This window comes from Ambystoma mexicanum, chromosome 12, assembly GCF_040938575.1.
Source record: "Ambystoma mexicanum isolate Mex_15411 chromosome 12, UKY_AmexF1_1, whole genome shotgun sequence".
Classification (NCBI taxonomy): domain Eukaryota; kingdom Metazoa; phylum Chordata; class Amphibia; order Caudata; family Ambystomatidae; genus Ambystoma; species Ambystoma mexicanum.
Window position 1 is genome coordinate 478,818,799 of NC_090936.1, and position 22,588 is coordinate 478,841,386.

A 22,588-nucleotide genomic window follows, 5' to 3' on the forward strand; every position below is an offset into this window, starting at 1 on the left:
TTTCTTTGTCTGTGGTTAGGACCAGAGCGTAGAGATCGAGGGTCTCTTAGTGTTTCACCTTTTAAAGTGACCCCCTCCTCATTCAATTGTCAATTCACTTTGTCAAGGGTAAAGAGCATCCCAAATAGGACCATGGTAAGGCTTTCCTTTAAAGCCAATCAAGTCTTCCTAAATTCCAACGAAAGAAGCTAAGGTCTGAGAAGGCACCCTTATTCTACACCTGCAGCAAGAGCATGAGATCATTTCAGGAATTGAGAAGACAGAGACTCCTCTCCACCAGACAGCTCCGCATAGAAGAGGGCTCCTACTCTTGACTTAATTTGCGTGATAATACTCGATGTGGTGGTCACTATGACTGTGCATCAAGACACAATGGTTGGCGGCAGTGGTAACCACCACCCATTGACATAGGGGTACCATCTCTTCTATTACGTCCCTGGTAACTTGGTCATTTCAAGATGTGCTTGTGGAACAGTGAAGTAAAGGGTGATACAGTGAAATGTCCTCCCAAAGAATGCAGTTTGCGAAATAAAAGACCCAGGGCAAAGACATATCTACTAGGTTCCATGTCATTTCGACAAAAGTAATTACTTCAAAGTCAGTTACTTCAAAGTAATTACTTCAAAGTTGTACTTCAAATTGTTTTATTGTTTTCATTTGCCGGGGTATCACATACCCCTTATACCCCAACACTACTACCCCTATCCCGTAACCCACGACCCCTTATATTTTTCAAAGTATTTTCGAAGTAATTACTTCAAAGTAATTTCTGTTGTGAAAACCCTGGGATACCATCTACAGGAATATCCCTGGGGCCTGTGGAATGCCACAGGGACCCATTAGTAGAAAATAAACCACTTGTGATGGCCCAATAAACACTGAATGCTGTTCAACGTGTAGTTGTACACCCCTGAATGAATTGTGGTCAATTAAGCAGTGTTTCTCCCAAGACAATGTGCAGAGAGGATTACACAAACAAACTATATATACCTTCTGGGGATTTCTATCGGCTGTGACTGTGTGAAAATCTACAAATCATTGCTCAGAAAAGATAAAAGAAAGTCCCAGAAAGATAGATAACTTCACAAGGCAATCCAAGAATTGGAAAGTAATGATCAATCAGGCAGAGCTCCAAAGGAGGGAAGCAATATCCGCGGCAGATGCACTGAGCCTGGCAAAGGGCTCCTCAGATTCTCTGGTTGCCAGAATTGATTTCACTTATGTAAGTACTGCAATGCTCCTGCAATGCAGGCACCTTCACGGTTGATACGGAAGCATGCTGTGTGTAAAACAGGCATGAAAATCAAAGGGAGAAACCAAGCAAAACAATAAAAAGTAAGGCAAACAGAAATTTGATTGGATTTGGGCCAGGAAAAATCAATGCAGTCAGAAGAATAATGTTGAAGGAAGGGTTTGCCAAGGAGATTGCACCAGAACTGTCACATGAAAGGAAAACAACATCAAAATATGCACAGTTCATGTAACAATTTTTTTAAAATTCTTTTTGGTTAAAATTTTGAATTAACAAAATCAACCTTCACAATTTCACCAATAAACATAATATAAATTCATTAAAAATAAAACATGCATTCAGTATACTCACTACAAATTCATATGTATAATCCCTAAATTTTATCCTTAAAAATCTGAATCAATTTATATTTGCCAATTTAAAAGGAAGAGTAAGAAAGAGAAAACATATACCTGTAGACTTCATTAAAGCCTACCAATTATTTTACTGTCCCTTGTGGTTCATTTTAAGTACACCTATTATATGTCCAAAAACATCATTCATATTTATTTATTTATTTATTTATTGTTTGCTTGTTAGGCACTTATACAGCAAATAAAATACTGTTTCAAAGCACCCACCGGGTAAGGGGAGGGAACAAGGGAGTGAAACACATTACATACACAATATTTAAAGCAGTGGAGGGAAGAACCTACTATGCCTTGTGAGTATTCAGAATGTGTAAGTGCAGCAAGGAAGAGGGCAGAGGAGCTAAGTGCTGGGGAGTCCGAGCTCATGGATGAGCCACAGATGAAGTGCTTGGCATGTTGAGTGCTACACAGCCTGGAGCCATGTTAGTTGTAAGTGAGAACCTCCAGGAAGGAGGATGTGCCAAGGCAAGTGCCGAGGGTGGACAGGAGCTGAGGCGATTGGGTGTGTGAGGTCAGAAGCCCGAGAATGCATAAGGGCTCCAGACACCAATCACAGCAACTGTGGATTAGCAGAGGAGGGAAGAAGGGAAAGAGTAGGTGAAGAGGAAAGCCTTGAGGAGCTTCTGTAATTTAAGAAAGTCCTTCTCAAGGTGCAAAGTGAGGGGGAGGCTGTTCCATAGGAGGGTGCCAGCTGAGGGAAGTGATCGACCACTAACCCTCTGTTTAGCAAAACACTTTACAAACAAAGAGTTGGTGCCAGAGGAACGAAGTGGTCTAGAGGGAGAGTATTTAGCAAGATAAAGTTGAAGATAGTGAGGACCCCGGCCCAGACAGCCTTGTGGATGATGCAGAGGGATTTGAATTCAATCCGTGCAGCAACCAGGAGCCAGTTAACACTTTTTGGGGCAGGAAAGATGAAACCCATGGGCTTAAGGCCAAGAATAAGTCTTGCTGCCCTATTCTGGATTAGCTGGAGAGGTTGCAGAGTGGAAGAGCGTAAATTCAGGAGGAGGCTATTGCAATAGTGAACCCTAGAGGAAACTAGGGCTCGGGTAACCTTGAGTCTCTGGGGGAAAGTGAGAAAAGGGAGAATTCCTTTGAGAAGGAAGAGCTGAAAGTGGGACTTCTTGGCAATGTCCTGAGTGTGAGGGAGGAAGGAGAGAGAGGAGTCGAATATGACACCAGGGTTTCTGGCTTCAGAAGAAGGAGCAGGGGGAGAGCCCACTGAGGAATGCCAGAGAGAAGGGAAGAAGGAGGGAGCAGGGGTCCCGATGGGCAGGATCTCAGTTTTAACAGTGTTAAGACAGAGATCATTGGCGGTGCACCAGGACTGGATGGCAGATTGGCAGTTGGGCATGATGGAGGGTGCAAGAGGGTCAGCAGGAAGTTTAAAAAAAAGTTGTGTGTCATCTGCATAACACTGAAAGTTGGAGGAAAAGGAGGAGATGAGGCATGCAAGCTGAGCAAGTTAGATGTTAAAGAGCCAAGGGGAGTGTAAAGAGCCGTGGGGGACACCACAGGCAGAGAAGGTAATAGGAGATGAGACGGTGCGCAGGATGACTTGCCAAGAGCGGTCAGTTAGGAAACAATTATTATCATAAACAATTATTAAATAAGACTTGCGGAAAATCCCATATATTCTATGAATAGCTGTTAAGTCCAACTCTTAACAAAGAAAAAACAATTAGTACCTCACATCATAAGTGTGTAGACATTTGGATAATAAAATGAAAAAAATAAATACTGTTTGCCTAACCCACTCATTATGACATGACCACTCAATCTTATCTGGACATGATGTGCAGTGCAAGTTGAAAGTTATCACTTCTGATTGTCATCATTTGTATCCACCTAAACTTCATTTCAGATATGATGTGTAGTACAAGTTGAAAGTAATCTCCTCTATATGTTATCATATGCGATCTTTTGCCCCTGGGCAGCATGTAACCGATTTCTCCAGCACCCTGATGCCTGAGGGTTTGTGTGTGTAAGACAAATGAAATAAATGAATCCCTGATGCTTAAATTCAAGTTAATACTTCACATCACTCTAGTGCAGACTTTGTGACAAATAGTAAAACCCCAGACTGCTAAAATAGTTTTTTAATTCTGAAGGCTCGCTAACCTTTGCCAAATAGCCTCATCATTAACGCCCCTCAAACAATTAACAAAAGGGCCCAAATATAGCAGTCTGAAGAAAATAAGATCAGGACATTGCAAAAACATATGTTTCTATGTCTCCAATTCTGACTGTGTTTCACAGTGTCTACAGTTGGCAGCATCCTTCAAGAGCTGTCCTCTTCTAGCTAGAATTCCCTGAGTTGGAAGAATGTTAAACCTAAAGCGTATAAGTATTCCCCTCACAAACCTGTTCAGGTATTGTATCAGATAGGGGGGTCATCATACCTAATTTGTTATGCTCGTATTGCAAATGAACAAACAAGGAATAGTTATACACCTTCCCAATTGTATAGATTAAATCTGCCTGAAATAAGGAGGTTTTTACATACCCTGCCCGAAAAAAGTCAGATAATCTTCCTTTAGGTTTAGACATCTTAAGGGATTTTTCAGCACACACTCAATTGCCTTATCGTCCCATTTTGAGCTTGTACTTCTAGAGAGGATAAATCCTCATATAGGGAGTGCACTGGTGGATTACAGATTTTAACAAACAAATGTATTCTTGCTTGTAATGACAAAGGCCCAACTCATATCTAATAAGCACAGCCGGGACACAGTTCGGTAGTTTCAATGCACGCCTCCACAGATAACCCTCCAACAACTTTAATTTCTCCCAGATCCAGGGCTGCATGGTTTCCAGGCCATAGATTAATTTTGAAAAAAATGTTGCCTAAAACTAAAACTTCACCACTGGTAATAGAGAGAATTTGCTGGATTTATTATTAACTTTCAAAAAGAGGGTCGGCAGCATAACAGCCTTGCTTTTGTGACACTCCCACAGGCTGTGCTTCATTGGCCCACCAAACAGAGGTAAACCCAAATGTATAAGGCTGTCCTCTTGATCTATATGCACCTCATTAATAAACCATCTACTTTTGGCTGATCTCTGCCTGGCTCTCAACTCCAGTATTTTAGTTTTCCTGGATTTATTTCTAGACCATGTTTACTTATATAATATGCAAAGGCCTTTAAGACCCTCTGAAGACCCAGCCATGTACAATCAAATAAAAGAAAGTCATCCGCATATGACAACCGATTAAAATGAACTGATCCCAGTTTAGAGGGAACAAAGGCACCAGCCTCAAATATTAATCAATATTGGCCATTCATAAATTAAAGAGGCAGGGTCCCAATACACAACCCAGCCTCAGGGCCAATTTTGTGTCGATCTTCCTACTTAAGTTCCCATTCATGTCTAGTCTGATTTGGATATTTGAAGCCTCATGAAGCTTAATTAACATGTTTAGCAATCCTTCCTCTACACCCCACGCCGCCAGCTTGTCCCACAATCACCCCTATCTACTCGGTCAACGGATGTCACACATATTGACTTGTATTTCCTGCTCCATGCTAAATCCTGGAGACCATGTATCAAAAGACCATTAGGAGCAGTCCCGTGCCCACGTCTAAAACCCATCTGATTTTTCTTGATGATAAACTTCCTCTCCACCCATTTTTCGAAATGTGAAAAGATCAGAGACGCAAATACCTTAGTATCCGCGTTCATTTGTATTCGCTCTCCACTCTTGCTTCTCCACTCTTTTTGACTGCTTACTCTCTTTTCTTTCCTCCTTTCCCTTCTCCCTTTTTCCTATCTCCTCCCCTTACTTTCTTCTATGCACTTACTCTATCAGAATTGTCCCTTGACCTAATATGATAGCAACCTCTTCTGTTTCCTCCATCCTCCCATTACTGTTTTTTTCCTCCCCACCACCCCTTCAGCACTATCTGAAATGCCATCAGGCCTAGTATGATAGTCGCTTGTTTTGTTCCTCCCCTCCCTTTCTGCACCCTTCTCCCTCACCTTTTGTATTTCTCCGGCTCTACCAGAAATGTCGTCAGGCCTAGTACGGTAGTCGCCTGTCTGTTTCCATTTTCTTTCCACTCTCCCCCTCCCTTCCTTATCTATGTCTTAGCTCTTGCACTATCTGAAATGTCATCAGGCCGAGTACGATAGTTAATTTCACATCCTTACTGTTCATGGCCTGTAAGAATGTGGTTGTATTTTCCCTTGTTCCCTCCCTTGCCTTGAAGCGCTTTGAAACACATTGTGTATAGGCGCTATATAAATAAACAATCATATATCATATCATGATCATGATGGGTCTAAAATGGGATGACGTACAATGGTCCTCATTATATATTTGCTGCTCCAGAAACAAGGGTGCCGGTAAGCTGAATGGCACCCTTGTTTCTGTATCGGCAAACTCTGAGTCTGCTGATGTGGCCGCTGTGCCTGACAGGTCTGACCCTGCCAAGCGCATCGGCCACAGTAGGCAGACTCCTCACAAGAGCGCTAGCACCGTTAACAACAGTGCCAGTGCTTCCGAGGCCCCTCTCCAATAGAGTCCTATGGGACTCTATGGGAATCGAGATTTATATTTTACCAGCGCCTGATTTCCTGAGCCACCGGAGCTGTAATCTCCCGTTGGCACCGGGAAGTCAGGCGCCGGTAAAATATTATGTGCCTGGTGGCAATCCACTGGCGGCACCAGCAGGGTTACTACCAGGCTCGTAATGAGGCCCAATGTTTTCCATGACTCCATGAATTAATTCCTTACAAGAATCTGTCTATATAAGAATCCCAGGATACTCGCCCATAGGACATGCTCAGATTTTAACAATACATATGTCAACATATTTGGTCCCATTGTACGAGACATACTGACTTTTCGAATCATTAGTAGTACATCATCATCATCAAATTCCAAGACACAAGAGCCCATCCCAGCACGTTAAAATGTATTTTACAACTCGGCATTTCACCGAATTTCCCGTGGAAATAATCCACCCATTCTGTTTCTTAGATACAGATCACTTGAACTGATTCTTGAGGCACAGCATTTTTATTTACTAAGCCTCAAAAGCCTCTAATGTCCTTTATTATTAGGGACTCCAGCATAGCCTCATTGTCACGTTGAATAAGCTTCCATTTATGTTATCTGACCCAATTACTATACATCGGTTTAATCATTATATGCATCTCCTCCTGCTTCCTCTCCTCACACACCATTTCTCTCCCAACTCTACTCAATTCCCTTTTCATAATACGCCTTTTCTCTCTTAGTAGGTCAACATAAACATGCTGATGTTTTGTTCACTGCACCATAAACACTGCTGATGCAAATTTATGAACTATATGATCTTTCATAAAGTGTTTGAAGACATCCGGGGGAAAAAAATCAAATTTTATACTCATGATATGAATTACAGAGGACCTGATACAGGCTTTCATTATATATATGACCATTTTCCCATCAGACCATTTAATTCTGTTACCTGCAGCATTAACTACTGCCAAACCCTGCAAGTTGTCCTGATAGGAATTTTTCCTCGAGGTAGATGTTAGAGACAACAATTTATGATCACTTCCTAAAGTATGTAATATTGTCATCTTCTCACAGTGATTCCACAAATTATGATCCACAAGTATGTAGTCAATCATTGACTTAGACTTACCATTCGACCAAGTAGCTGCCATAGAAAAATCACCCTTAATCTAGCTGTTCAACCTTTTCAAACCCAGTGAGCTAAAACAGGCTGACCATAATCTCCCAGTTCTATCTTTCTTGGTTGGTGCTTTGGCATCCTTTATCTCCCCACCAAGATCTTCCCCCTCATCAGCCATCGAGCAGCATGAGTTAAGGTCTTCTGCCACCATGACTAGAACGGTTTCATGCGCCGGGGACCAATTTTCAAAAAATGTGCTTACTGCTTTCGTAAATACGGCAATGGGAGCCATACCCATGAGGGGGAGCAAAGACTGCTCCATACACCACAAAGCCCTACAAGATGCCCCACTGCCCTGTGGGAGTCGGGTACGACCCCACAGGGCATTGGGGATTGTTAAACCTTTTTATATATATAGCTATGTTGCTCTAGGAAGAGAAAATTGTTTTGTGGTGATATTGAGGGCTGGAAAATGCAGGGCGTGCTGGCCAGGGTGTGGTAGGGTGTGGTGTGCTTTGTGGGGGGGGGGTCAAAGGGGCCGGTTCAAAACTCACTAAGTGGCCCATGAAATTTTGAAAGCCAGTGAACTTTGGACTTAGTGCCCCATAAAATCCCACAGGTCACTTTTGGGAGAATCCAACCCCATACTCTTAAGCTAACACTCCTAAAACGACTCTAATTCTGATTTATTGTTCTTGAAAACAGTTATGTTGTTTAAAACTACCTAGGTCCTGTTTTCAGATTTAACGTGCTCAAGATAAGGTGTTCTTTTGACATGTCTTTCACTTGCTGGAGCTTTTCCTCTATCCAGCGGAGTTACATTGACATTTTTTCTAATGTGAAAGACATGTTTTTTAATGTCTGCTTTTCTTTCTCCTCTTTCAGTTTCACAATAAAGTGACTTGCTTCTTGCTCCATCATATTGAGGAGCCCTGTTCGCTAGGGGCACACGCTGCAGTCATCGTGCCCCCAACATGGATCATTAAGGTGAAGAGACCTCAGGTAACTGCATGCACATTTGTGTTTGACACACACACACACACACACACACATGCACATCCTAGTCTGAAGGCTGCACTGTTGTTTGAACATCTGCTTGGGCGCCCATGCACATTTGTCTAATGCTTGTTTTCAAGTGCCTAAACATCTGTGACCTTCTCACATGCATCTGTATGAGTATCTGAACGTTTACTTGTATGTATTTGTAAAAGGTATGCATGTCTTCATGTGGCCGTTGTGCAAATCTATGTGCAGTTAGCCTCTGCATCTCTGTGTGACAAACCAGCATGTTTGCGGTCTTCTCTTATAGGTTTTGACTATATAGGCACTAAAATAGAGCAATTAAGGATCACCACACACACACAAACACACACACAAACACATACACAAACACACCAAAATAATCATGATAGTGGCTGACATTCTTCTTTTCAAGCAAAGCAAATTTAGGGTTTAGTGTTTTTCCCTCAAAACGAGATGAACATGCAACTAAGTTTTCACTTTTTTCAGAGGGAAAACAATCCAAACCATTTTAGCATTCATTAAAAAAGTTATTCAAATATTTTATGACTTTTAAATAAAGGGGGTTCCATCTGGTTCCAAACAAAATAAGTGAATAAGTGATAAATGCTATGCAAATACATTTGATTTTTTGAGGAGGCGAGTGAGGTGTGGAGAATCTAAAATCTTGCAAAGTTTTTTAACAGTTATAAAAATGATTCACAAATGTGGTGACATTTTTAAACAAATCTGGATTGTTTTATTTCCAAAGAAAGTGAAAAGTCGTATGTTAGTTCCTTGGACCTGCTCCATTACTTTAATAGGAACGATGTTCATGTGAATAGATTATTTTTCTCCTTTTATTATTGTGTGAGGTAATGATGCAAGCAATCAATCAAAAATGCTGCATACATTTGGACATTTTTCAGGGCACATATATCATGGCCCACCCGGGTCATCCTGAAATTATTAATGAGTGCTATTTTGGGAAATCAAGAATCAATAGTCCTCAATATTGACTTTAATATGGATGAAATTACACAGTTAAGGTGGCCAATCAAACAACAAAATAAAAGAGGTGATTGCTGGAAGGTTTAGAATTCATCTTAACCTCTGAAATTGCTCTGGGCAACCCTCCAGATCACCATTCTTCAACGGCCAAGCCATATGCAAATCAGGCTTGGTGCTACCCCAAAAGGGGCAGGCCAGCCCAAACTGCTTGGTCACATCCCTTCTGCCATTTTGGGAAAGCGAGAATCATTAGCCCTCAACATTGACTTTAATGTGGATGAAATTGCACAGTTAATGCGGCCAGTCATGCATCTACCTTATTGGTGCATTGCTCAATACCCCATATGTCTCAAAGACATGTGCTTGTGTTTCAAGTGAGCTTTATTGAATGGAAAAGGTTAATAAAGTTAATGGCATGGTTCCACTAGTGCATTGAGTGTTAGACACAAATTGGCACTTGGTCACAAAGCCGAAAAACCTATACCTATAAACTTGATGATCTGTTCTGAGGCATAGGTTTGAATAAAACACTTTGAAACACTTGTGCTTGCAGTAGGAACATTTAATACAAATAGTAGTTAAGATTCATAAATAAAACTGAAACAATATATATTATAATAATTGATCAGAAATGCATACACATGAGCTATAAATGATTAACAATATTTTAATGCATGAAAATTGCAAATACATTTCAAACATCATGGTGTACATTTACTACAATATCAGGTAGTTATTTAATTACAATACAGTATTAGAAATATACACTTATTAATGTCAGTCTCTTAATGGAGAACCTTTTATCGTCAGGTGCTGTTGCCTCTCTTAAAAGGGCTATTGGAAATTATAACTAAAGTTGGGATTGGTTGGTAAATATGTCCAGAAATCCTTCCAAATCTTTTTCACCAAACAGTCCAACTTTCTCTTAAACTCCAAAAACGTGTATACTATTTTAAAGACTTTGGGACTGGTTAGTAAAGAGTTTTTAAGCAATTCCAAACCAACTAAAAATCAATTTTTTCTTTAACTCCAGTAACATTTGTAACTTGTGCTTGTATGTTCTCACAGAAAAGCAGAGAGCTCATTCAAATTGATTTAAATGCGACTTTTCACATATTTGTCTGCAAAAACTGACATTTGTCCAACTTTGTTAAATAGTTAAATAAAAACAACATTTTCTAAGTATTAAACAAATCTGAAACAGGTTACCTTAAACTTTCTCTTTATTTTACTGGAATGAAACATGTTTTTGCTGTTTTCTAGCTGATATTCAAGTAGGGGTTATTTTCTTTCCCAGTCAATATATTGCTTAATTTTTACATGGCTTTATAAAAGGGCTAAAGAATCTGGCCACAATTATGCTTAACTTCCCAAAAGGAAGTTGCTCAACTTTGCTCAGTCCTACTTTTCATCATGTGTTTCCAAGAAATGTTGTCACTCAATGTGAAATGTATATGGCAGAAAAAGGTGTACAAACGCAATCTTACATGGTTCATCTTGGTTTACGGGCTCCACATGAAACTGGAAAATTGTGATTGCGAATGTAAGAAAAAGGGGTGCTTGTGAAAGCAACATTTCTCCCACGACTGCTCATCATACATGGGTATATAGTCCCTGACCCATTGTATGAGCATTGATTATAATAGTCCTACTCAAGGCCAGAGTGGGAACAGGCTGCAGTGGGAAAGTGCCATTCATACACGATTGATAGGAAAACCAGCATTGTGGTCTAATTTGCTTTTTTATGGTTTCATTTTGACTAAGCTGGTTAATCTGGTCAAACAGTCCTTGAGTGTGAAGCCACGCCCCTAAACGCTCACACCAGAAAAAATACAACCCGCTAGGGAAAAAGCCCAAATATGCTCTTGTAAGTGAAACAAGTATTTATTTATACAATAATAGGTGCATCAGCAAAGAACTCTGCTGCCACGGAACGTTCTGCCCAAAAAGTGTACAAGCAGAAGCTTATAAGGAGACACAGCGTCATAGGTGATGTCATTGCATACAGTGAACACCAGCGTGACTGGTTGGTGCGACCCTATACATGGCCGGCCTGCTCCCTAGGGGATGCCAGGTCATTGGTCCCAGCCGAGTCCATCCGTCTTCCATCACAAGGGTTCTGCTGGGCTCATCGTTTATAGGGAATCCGGGCCGAAGAAGCAATAAGCTACTTTTGTGAACAATGCTACTTTATCATTAAACAGTTCACCTGGCAGGCTCGAAGACTGGCACTGTGGGAGTCTCGAGGTTAAACCGACCCACACATACTTCACTCATTCCTGATCCCGTCATCAGCTCCCAAGGCTTACACCCTCGCTTTTGAACTTGAATGTATCCCTCCCTGTACCTCGCACTACAAACAATGACATTATAAAGGTGGGATGACCATAGTCTCAGATCTTTGTGGTTGATTGGTTTATGGTCGGTGGTCTGGGGTTAACTGGTGTCTTGGAATTCAGGGGGCTCGGGACCAGGGCAGTTGTAGAGGCTATAACTCTTAGTTAGCTGGGTGGGGGTTGTAGGCCTGCTTCGGCCTGTTTGTGATAACATGTGCACCAAGGCGTCCAGCTCTGTCTCATGGCCTTGCACGGCACATTCTTTATGGAACAAACATATTGGCAACAATCTTAAAACAAAGAATGATTTCTGTGGAAGTCAGCAGCGTGGGTCTCTCTCGTCAGCGCTCGGGCCTATCCAGATTTCCTCTCAGGCTTTTAGCTTGTGTCGAACACACTAAATACTGCATGTCCGTGCAGGCTCTGTGTTTTGATTTTGGCTACTAATATCTACAAAAATGGCGTTCGCTTATATATGTGCACTATATCTAAATGTCTAAATTGCATACAATATTATGATCACATGGGGACTTTTAGGCTGCCCCCTTTACCTCCTGGTATATTATAGTTCTTTCAATGGGGCTCGCCTCACCTTAATGTGCCTTGGGGGTGGGTTGGGCTTGCTCCCTTCCCAACAAGTGCAGATGTGCCCATTTGTGCGGTCTGCACACACAGGTTTTCATAATTTTATATCTGAAACAGAAATTGGAATGGGAATCCAGACAGTCTCTCGTTGCTGTGCCCTTATTTACTCCAAGCATAAAATGGGATCACTGATAAGCATAGCTGTGTTCACAGTGATGATCACTAATGTCAGCCACCAGGTACAAACATGATAGGCATCATTATGTGGGCTTCTATAGATTCTGATTGCTTTTTCAAAGCATACAAATGGCAGGTGAAAATCATTGGGGTCCCAGTCTAACTGTCGGCATGAAAATGTGATCCAGTATAAGATGCTGTTGGTTTCCCTGGAGTGGACTTGGAAACGGCACAGATATCCCGGTTTGTGTCCAGCTCACTGTAAGGAGCCTGATTCAAAATGGACATGGAGTGGAGGAAAAGGTAGACTGCTTGTCCTCCATGTCTCGCCACATGCTGGCCAGTTTCCGGCCCCTATAAAATGAGAGGCTTGATGGTAAGTCTCATCCTCCTTCCTCCGCTCCCTTAAGACTCATGGGAGACTCATAAGTGCTTCCTGCCGACAAAAATAGAAATACAAAATTGGAGGCTACCCACTCTCTGCACTTACCAGACTCGCCCTGTCTGTTGCCTCAAACCCAGCACTTGCCACCTGCTGGCTGCACTACCACTGTTTGATTGTTTGGTATTATTTATTTATTATTTATCTGTATTTATCTGTATTCCTTTGCTCTGCACTTTGCATTTCTCCCCCCATCTTCCATGCACTTTTCCCCTTTTTCCCTCTCCCATGCACTTGCGCATTCTCAATGTCACTGGGCCTAGTAAGATCGTTGTTTTTTGTTCTCCCTTGTTACCCTCCCTTACCTTGTCGCGCTCTGAAACACCTGTGTACGAGCGCGATCTAAATAAAATATCAATATCAATATGTGACCACCCGTTCCTCCTATTTCATATTTCTATTTGGGCTATCTTTTCTCTTTTTATTGGTTCGCAGCTCCAGGCATGGGACGCTAGTTGTAGCTCCCAATCCTGCCTCCTGATAAGGCCATTGTTGATGGAATTCAAGCGAAGCCACTTGTCAGTCACATTTCTCAAAAGTTGATTGCCTCTATCTTATTGCTGGGCCCCTGAGCATCCCTGGCTGGGCTCAGTCTTCAGGGGCCCCTGAATCAGTAATTCCTGGTATTACCCTCAGTTTAGGTCTATAGAACCTAATCAAGGGTTTCTCTGCAATATTGTGCAAGAATGGTAGAACCTTTTCAATTTGATTTTCCCGGAGTCAATTGAACTAAAGTATATTCACAAATAATCAAAAAATGATATTTGTTCAATGCTTGCACTTCGTAGATTCTAACTAATTGTACGGCACCCCAGACATGACATGCCATACACTTTGGTCAATAACCTATAACTAAAAATGTCATGAAAGAGGCCCAATTGGTGTTGTGAGCCCATTGGGGCTTTGGATATAAGAGTGGCACCATACACAATCAGGAGTCTCCCCACATGTTCCCTATTCAATTTAGGGGTATAAGCATTTAAGTTTAATATCTCACCAGCTACAATATGAATGTACAGGGAACAGTGGGGTTATAGCACTCGTGTGTCTTACCCCCCGAGCAACGATTAAGGCCTCTGTTTTCTTGCTGGCAAGGCCCCAGCAAACATTTACTATGTTGCATTTATATGTACCTCTGATGGCAGATACACGACCTAGCCGGACTTTCAGTTTGATCAGGAATTCCCACAGTGACTCCCTTTGGAAACTACTAAATGCAGTCTTGCGATTCACAAACACAGTGTATAACATCTGTTTTTCAGCACCACATTACACTGCATCAAAATATTTAGATGAAAAGCCTGATCAGTGCTGCTAATTCCTCTGCTGAAGCCAGCTTCAGAGCCCGAAATTGCATTATTTTCAAAAAACCGTTCATTATTTTCAAAAAACCGTTCCTCAATATGATTTGAAATGAGCTTTCCATACACTTTAGCCAACAAATCAGTAAGGCAACTGGGACAGTTAGTAGTATCATTCATATAGCCTTTCCTAAATACCGGCACTCTCTCTGCCATCCCGGGATCTAGGGAATTTAATTTAAAGGTTATGTTTAGATCATTGAACCATCTGTTCAGAAAGAAAACATGTACCTTGTTCGGATTTAAGAAGATCTATGGCTGCTGTATTCATCAAACCTGTATGTGTATATTTCAATTCCTAACTCATCCAGGTCTAAGGTCTTTCCATCAGGCATTATCTTTTTGGCCACAGTTACTTTAGCAGGAGTTAAAGGCATCATTAATACTTCTGCACTCTCTTACTGTAATCTGTTGAGGCAGAGTAATGCCAGTCATTTCATCATTGTTACCATTGGAGGGGAAATATCTTTCCTAGACAATGAACGATAAAACTCTAAAACACATGACCAATTGCTGACCTCCTCTTGGGAGGATAGCTCAGGGGCAACGTGCTTGCCTTGGAAGCAACACAACACGGAGCAACACAGGTTCGATCCCCGGGTCCACGCTTAGAAACTTCTGGGTATTAAGTGCGTTATAAGTAACCTATCATATATCATATCCCTTTAGGATTTCCGTCCTAGTATTCTGTGGCCACCTTGGAGCCCTCTTCATATGAATACTGAGCATAGGTTCTACAGGATACAGTCTCCCTTTCCAATAATTTAGTCTGAATTTGCATTTTGAACACCTACAAGACACTCTTGTATCTCACTTCCCTGATCCAGTAGTGTGCTTATACTAATAATCAACACTTTCCTGATGATAATTATAATACTTGTTAGATGGATGCCGAACTGGTGATATTCCAGTGAAGGTGTCTTTTAGGCAATCCCATAAATCACACCATATAGATTAAGTTCCAGTTGATTTACCAAGCAGATATCTGGTGAGTTGCTTGAAGGGAGCGAAACACTTCGAGAGTGGTCATCACCCTATCACCTTCAATACCCAAATCCATAGGCACAGCAGGATAAGCCCCCTTTTCCAGCTGCCGGAGATCAATTAGTGATGCCATCTTATGTTCGAAAGGTGCATTGGTGCTATAATTAACAAGCTACTGCCATTTTTGAATGAGTTCTTTTCCAGACCCGCTCAGCTACGATTGTGGTCATCTATAATTATAAAGCTACCGTGCCACTCTTCAGACCATTTGTTTTTTGTTGTTGTTTTGTTTTTTAAACTTTCTTTATTGAGTGCTTGATATTACAACATAAGTAAGAGATAGCAGCATTGACAGGAGTAAATACACTACATCTTGATTGTTACATTTTTACTCTTCTGAAGTTAAGACATAGGGCCTCATTACAAGTTTGCCTGTCTGGTAACAACGGTACCGGTAAGCTTGCCGGTACCGTTGGTACCGCACCGCCAAACTACGAGGTCTGCCAGCGGGTGTCTTTCAGACCGCCAGGTCTGACCTAGTGGGCGGAACGGCACCCGCTCGCAGACCCTGACGGATGCACCGGCACCATCCATGAATGGTGCCGGTGCATCCATCCTCCCCATTCCCAGTGAGTCCAATGGGACTCAAATGGGAATGGGAAGTAATAATTACCGACACCCGGCAATGGGGATTTACCGGGTCCATCATGCTGTAATGCCCTGGTAAGTCCCCATTGCCGGACGCCGATAAATTCATGACTCGGTGGCAGCCGTGCCAGTATTTACAGGCACGGCTGCTGCCAGAGTCATAATGAGGCCCACAGTCTGTTATGAGCGGTGACGTATGCACCAGAAGTACGGAATTTAGGATATAGGATGGAGGGAAGTCGTTACTCAGACGTTGAGCTCTCGCTATCACATTCATACATTTGAGTTGATAAAAGGTAGTTGCGGAAGGGGGGCCATATGTCAATGGGCTTGCAGTTCATAGGTTGTAGTGAGGACCAACGCTCCTCCATATCTGATGCCCACACGACTGCCCGCTACCTTTGTGCCACAGTTGGGCAGGTGGGGGCGTAACCAAAACAGCAGCACACATCGGATTGCTAATAACATACTAAGACTTATCAGTGTGTGAAAGCTGCGTTGTAATTGTTTGAATTGGTGGAACAAACATCTTGATGGAGTGGGTTCAGTCGTGCAATTAAACATCTCTGACATGGCATCGCAAACCCCATTCCAGTATTCCCCCAGTCTCTGGCAACTCCAAAGCATGTGAAGGTAACCCACCCCATCGGTGTGGCATCTGGGGCATACGGCAGACACGGGCAAAAAGATGTAGTCTAGTTGGTGTGTAGTGGAATCTGTGTAATACTTTAAATTGTATTACCCAAAATCTGGAATTTTGGGATACTGCCTGGGTTCGTAAGCACATGATTCCCAGATGTCGCCAGTAATGTTTGTGTCTAGATCTCTGGCACAGGCCTCCCGTAGCCTCACCAGGGGTTTACTGCTGCGGTCTTGCAGCCGGTCATAGAGTATGGCCACCCCACACTGTGTCGAGGTCCCCCTCATAATGGTGCTTAGCAGTGGTTTGCCGGGTGGCTGCGCTGGAAATTCAGCCCATGTTTTTTTAGCTGCTCGACGGAGTCCAGCGTATTGTAGCCAGCGCAGTGTCTGTGTGCGTGAGGAGCCTGACAGATCCTGAAACGTGGTAAAGGATTCTGTATTATACATGTCGCCTATAGTTGTGTACCCGTCTGTAGCCCATTGTCTTGTTGCTATTTGGCTTATTTTAGGGAATGATTGGAAGACATTCCACAACGGAAGGCCCCTATGGTATGGATGAGGTTTGTCCACCTTCCGCCATATCCTGTTCCAGGCCAATGCCGTTGGGGCCACTGGGTCATTAACTTAAGGTTCTGTCCACTGTGGTGATAATACCAATGAGCGAATATTGCGTGTGCCAGCCACATGTCGGTCAATTTTTAGGTGCGGGTGTCTTGAGTCTTCATCGAACCAGTAGGCTGCATAATATGCCTGCGCATCGACCCAATATTTTTCAAAGTCTGGGGCGGCCAGGCTGCCATGTTCGTAGGGTTTGTCAAGGTATGCAAAAACAAGGGGGGTTCTGGGAGCTTCTCTACTACCAGCCTATATCCCAGGTTAGAGTCTCAACCAGAGTCTTTAGCTCACCATCCTTTCACAGAAGGGACATTTCCACTACATATCAGTCCTTGTTCTACCAAGGGCAGTCCAGCACCGAAATGCCTGACAATTCTCTTCTGAACAAGAGTACCAACAGCTAACTCGGACATGTGTTTTGGCCTGGTTGGGCCTCGTCAGTGAGGTGAAGCTGTGCCTCTCTGAGAACAGTGAGCAATGGTTCCACGTCTGGATTACCCTAGTAACTTAGGGTGAAAACCTAAAGGTACTTAATATGCAAAAACAAGGGGGGTCTGGGAGTCTCTCTACTACTGGCCTATATCCTAGGTTAGAGTCTCAACCAGAGTCTTTAGCTCATCATCCTTTCACAGAAGAGAAATGTCCAGTACATATCAGTCTTTGTCCTTCCCAAGGGCAGTCTAGCACTGAAATGCCTGGCAATTCTCTTCTGAACAAGAGTACCAACAGCAACCCCAGACACTGTTTCGGCCTGGTTGGGCCTCATCAGTGAGGTGGAGCTGTGCCTCTCTAAGAACAGTGAGCAAGGGTTCCACGTCTAGATTACCCTAGTAACTTAGGGTGAAAACCCAAAGCTATTTAATATTTAAAAACAAGGGGGGTTCTGGGAGTTTCTCTACTACCGGCCTATATCCTGGGTTAGAGTCTCAATCAGAGTTTTTAGCTCACCATCCTTTCACAGAAGAGAAAGTTCTACTACATATCAGTCTTTTCTCATGTCCAAGGTCAGTCCAGCACCGAAATGCCTGGCAATTCTCTTCTGAACAAGAGTACCAACAGCAACCCCAGACACATATTTCCGCCTGGTTGGGCCTCGTCAGTGAGGTGGAGCTGTGCCTCTCTAAGAACAGTGAGCAAGGGTTCCACATCTGGATTACCCTAGTAATTTATGGTGAAAATCCAAAGCTACTTAATATGCAAAAACAAGGGGAATTCTGGAAGTTTCTCTACTACTGGCCTATATCCCAGGTTAGAGTCTCAATCAGAGTCTTTAGCTCACCTTCGTTTCAGAGAAGAGAAATGTCCACTACATATCAGTCTTTGTCCTGCCCAAAGGCAGTCCAGCACCGAAATGCCTGGCAATTCTCTTCTGAACAAGAGTACCAACAGCAATCCCAGACACGTGTTTCGGCCTCGTCAGTGAGGTGGAAATTTTAACATCACAGAGAATGTCAGTATCATTTAAAAAGTCTTATTGGGATGTGAATGAGAAGCTCAGATTTGTTTTGGAATGCAAAAATGGAAGATAAATGAGAATGTGATCCCATGCAGTGACATCTCAGGACGTTTCAAGACATCTCACTATATCATGATATGACATATCGTGACATGACATACCATATGACATATCATGGCCGAATGCATAACATATGACATGTCTTAACTTGACATGACATGACTTGACAGATCATGCTAGTTCATATCATGAAACAAGATATAGTGAAGCTCATTTTAAAAAATGACATAAATTACCTGGAGGGCTCAGCTTATGTTTGCGCTTACATGCAAACAGGTGTCCTCCGGCCAATTTTCTTCATTTACACTCTGGAGGGCAGAAGGCAGGGTTAATATGGTTGCAGATCTGTCTTTGCACCTCTATTTTGCACTCTGCAGTGCAAAATCAGCACTGCCTGCCTTTTACCTAACCGTCACAGTGGATTCCTATAGAATCGGCCTGATTTTTGCTTCTATAAAAAGCAGGCAAATTCAAGAGGAATCCTTTGGTTTTATGTCATCATGAATATGCCATACTAGTCGGAGGTGACATGGGAAAACACGACTCCCATTCAGCAGCTCCCCCTGCCTTCAAAAACCACCAAAATGCCCTGGCCTGGCGCATGAATGGAGGTGGTAAGACAGGCATAATATCTTTTCACCTGCCTTTAACACCCTCATATACGCTCTGGGGACTTCGAAAATGAGCCCCATTTAGACTTATCATGTCATAAAATATCATAAGACTATCTGGGGTATCGTTGCCCGTGTCCTGATCGAGTGGTGTCTCATGTGCCCTGGAGGATGTTGCTCTTGTCCTCATGTCAGCAAGTCTTGCTACAGCTTGCTAGGGCATCTCATTTGCCATGGAGAAAGTTGCTCTTGTCCTCTGGTTGGCAAGCCGTGCTGTTTGTTGTTGTTTTTCAGAAGCTCTTGATATTGATTTTCGCTTTGCATCAGATGGAGCTTTTCCAAGTGATGTTAGTTTTTTGTGCTGCATGTTTCAATCACTCAATGGCTTCAGTACATTTGAGAAAATGTCCAAGAACGATTGATTGATTGTGCTCTCTTCTTGTAAATGAACTTAAGTAAACTGTAACCTTGCCATTGCCCATATTTGGAGTGGCATGATCTTTTTTTAAAAAATACATATTTTTTATTTCACTTTAAAAATGCTTTAATAAACACTTTTGAACAGTATGCAGTAGTAATACATTTCAAAGGAATAACCAACACATCGAACATTTTGCTTCAGACACTTTTCCAAATGTTGCCTCCTTCTAGTACCTAATGTCGTGAATCGGGGTGAGCATCAATAAATGAGGGTGTCTACAGAGGGCATTTTTTGCATCCAACCATAGACTACAATCTTGCCCCAGGAAAATGAGGAATCCATGCAAAATTTGGTAGCAGTGGGTTCACCGGTGAGGCTTTGTATGGCCGGACAAACATACACACACACATCCAAAAATTTTTTTGCATATAAGATTTTTGCATCCACACATAGACTACGATACATCATGTCATGTGTTACATGTTTGTTTGTTTCAAAAAAGCGCACATTTCTTTTCCAAAGAGATAATGTGATGCAAAAGTACAGGAATGGCTAGATAAAAGGCAATAGCAGCAGTTAAAGGAGAAGCCAGACCAACAGCTGTAAGCACCAAGCAGGAAGAGTATTATTATTATAATAATCAAACATGGCAGAATGATGTCCTTTGCACATTGGGGGATTAAGTATTCACAACAGGCATCGCCAGTGTAAGGAGCAGTGAGTTGCAAGGCCTCCCAAAGAAGAAAACCTCTCCAAAGAAGTGCAGCCTGCGGACCAACAATGACATAACACTAGCGGTCCCACCGGAGTAGAGGGATTGCTGACGCAGGTATTAGCAAGCAGCTTCAAGCAGCTTGAAACAGCTTCAAGCAGCTGACTGTCCCTGGTGTTCCAAATGCTGACAAAGGATCAAGCTAATATGAACAGCCACTCTGAACAAACACCACGATCCATGCAATAAACAAAAGGGCAGACACTTTTAAGATGGCAATGAATATCGACCAAGATATTCGCCGTAGGTTGCTATTGATCAGCTTCCCAAAAGTGATGGCCTTTGTCCATTCCCCCCAAAACCATTGGACACAAGGGCATGCTCACTATGGAAAGTGGCAACCTGCAGTCATTTCTGACTGCGTGGAATTGGACATATGTTGGGCAATTCTCTGCAAGGTCATTTCACAGGAGCATTAGGGAAAAGAAAAAGTCAGTTTAAGGCAGTGCTGGCGCTCACCTAAAAAACGTGTTTATGTTTGAAAAATTATTTTTAAAGATGAAAAGGAAAAAAGAAAAAGTTGTTAAGGTGAGCTGCTAATTAGGACTCATTACCCTGAAGCTGATCAGGGCTTTGAAATAACTTGAGGAAAAGAGAAAGTCCACTATTGCGCTTGCACCTTGTAGTTTAAAATATAATGTTGCAATGAATAACACAGAAAGTTGTTTCTTGAAATCTCTTCATTTAAATTGTTAGAGTGAATCACTGGAATACATTATGTTGAAACGTTTATGTAAACAAATATAGATTGAATTCACTTCATTCAATTGTTTTTTCCTGAGATGGTTTGTATTTCTTCCCGTAATATTGCTCCCCAACACATGTTTCGCCGCTTTTTTTTATTCATCAGGAGGTGCAACTCGGGAAGAAATACAAATCAATTCACAGGAGCAGCAGACCATCCAACATATCAGGCATCTGGCACATAAATAAAATGAGACATCCTTATTTGTAAAGGTCAGCTCTAGGCATCAGATGATCAAACTGGCTGTCGCTACAGATGGTATGACACAGTCAGTGGAACTAGTATGATTCCGCACACCACGAACCTGAACTTGTTTTGAGGCAGGTAGGCAACACAGAGATATTGCTGAGGTTGGCCAAAGTCCTTGGTTGTTAACAACAGGACACTGAGAGGCCTGGATGTCAAGCCTCCATTTCCACGTCTGTGCAATCCACTGATGGGCGAGTGCACCAACAGTTCGGCCTAAGCCAGCAAGGGGAACCCTGGATCCTGAAGCCTCGATAAACACTGTGAAACCAATTGCAGAGAGGAAGAAATGCCAGTGAGTGTCTACTGGGCAATGCTTATCATATGTGTGGGCTAAATAGGGGATCGTCTTGTTCATGAGTGGAGTGAACATGTATTACCCAGATAATAGTTACCTGACAACCAAAACTAGACTGTAAGATGAAACTGACCATCGTGCATCACTGTGATATGGGATGGAATATGCCTGTAAGCCAATATCGGAATCAAACTGCCTCTATTGAAACAGTGTGAGCATTTCTTTTGGCATCCAACAGAACATGACTTTAACCCATCCTTCACACAAACCTTCTACCGGAGCACAAGTATGATGAAGCTGTGTGAGCAGCAGTTCCTTTGGCATGGGGTTGAACAAGCGGGTGATTTAAAATATGTTGTGTGTGGGCTCATACAAATAGAAAAGTACAATAAGCCATTTGAAGCAAGTCATACATGTCTCAGAACCACCCAGGAGCAATCACTGGAAATTCACCTCCAGTTCAGAGGCGCATGAGCAAAATATTGTGGGTGTACTTTTTTGTGATTCTACACTCTCAACTTGAATTCAATTTTCTCTGTTTAGTCTTTAAATCTCTCTACGGGTTAGCTCCAGACTATGTTGGTGCTCTTCTGTCCTTTTATACTCCTTCTCGTTCTCTTCGTTCTTCGTGTCTTTTTCAGCTGACTGTTCCTCGTCCACCCTGCGCTTAGTCTCGCTTTCGTTCTTTCCAGCTTCTTGCTCCTCTTCATTGGAACACTCTTCCTCTATCTCTTCGATCTATCACTATCTCTTCTCTTTCTAGGGTCTCCTTGAAAAATCATCTTCTTCACTGTCCATGACTGTTTGCTCTCAGAATTGATGTTTGAACTTCCCTAATCTTTCCACATTTTTGTACTGTTGCTTTAACATTTTTGTGCAGCGCTTTG

At 42.4% G+C, this 22,588-nt stretch overlaps 1 protein-coding gene across 6 annotated transcripts in view; it reads left to right on the forward strand.

Annotated features, from left to right (window-relative positions):
* DGKI (diacylglycerol kinase iota) overlaps nt 1-22,588 on the forward strand; it is a 1,316,934-nt gene that overhangs the window by 788,439 nt on the left and 505,907 nt on the right. For 5 of the 6 annotated variants that reach the window (XM_069628758.1, XM_069628759.1, XM_069628760.1 and 2 more), the window contains exon 8: nt 8,178-8,294. In XM_069628758.1, coding sequence (XP_069484859.1) covers nt 8,178-8,294 — 117 coding nt within the window. The remainder of the gene's footprint in view (nt 1-8,177; nt 8,295-22,588) is intronic. The other variant, XM_069628757.1, reaches the window with a different exon arrangement.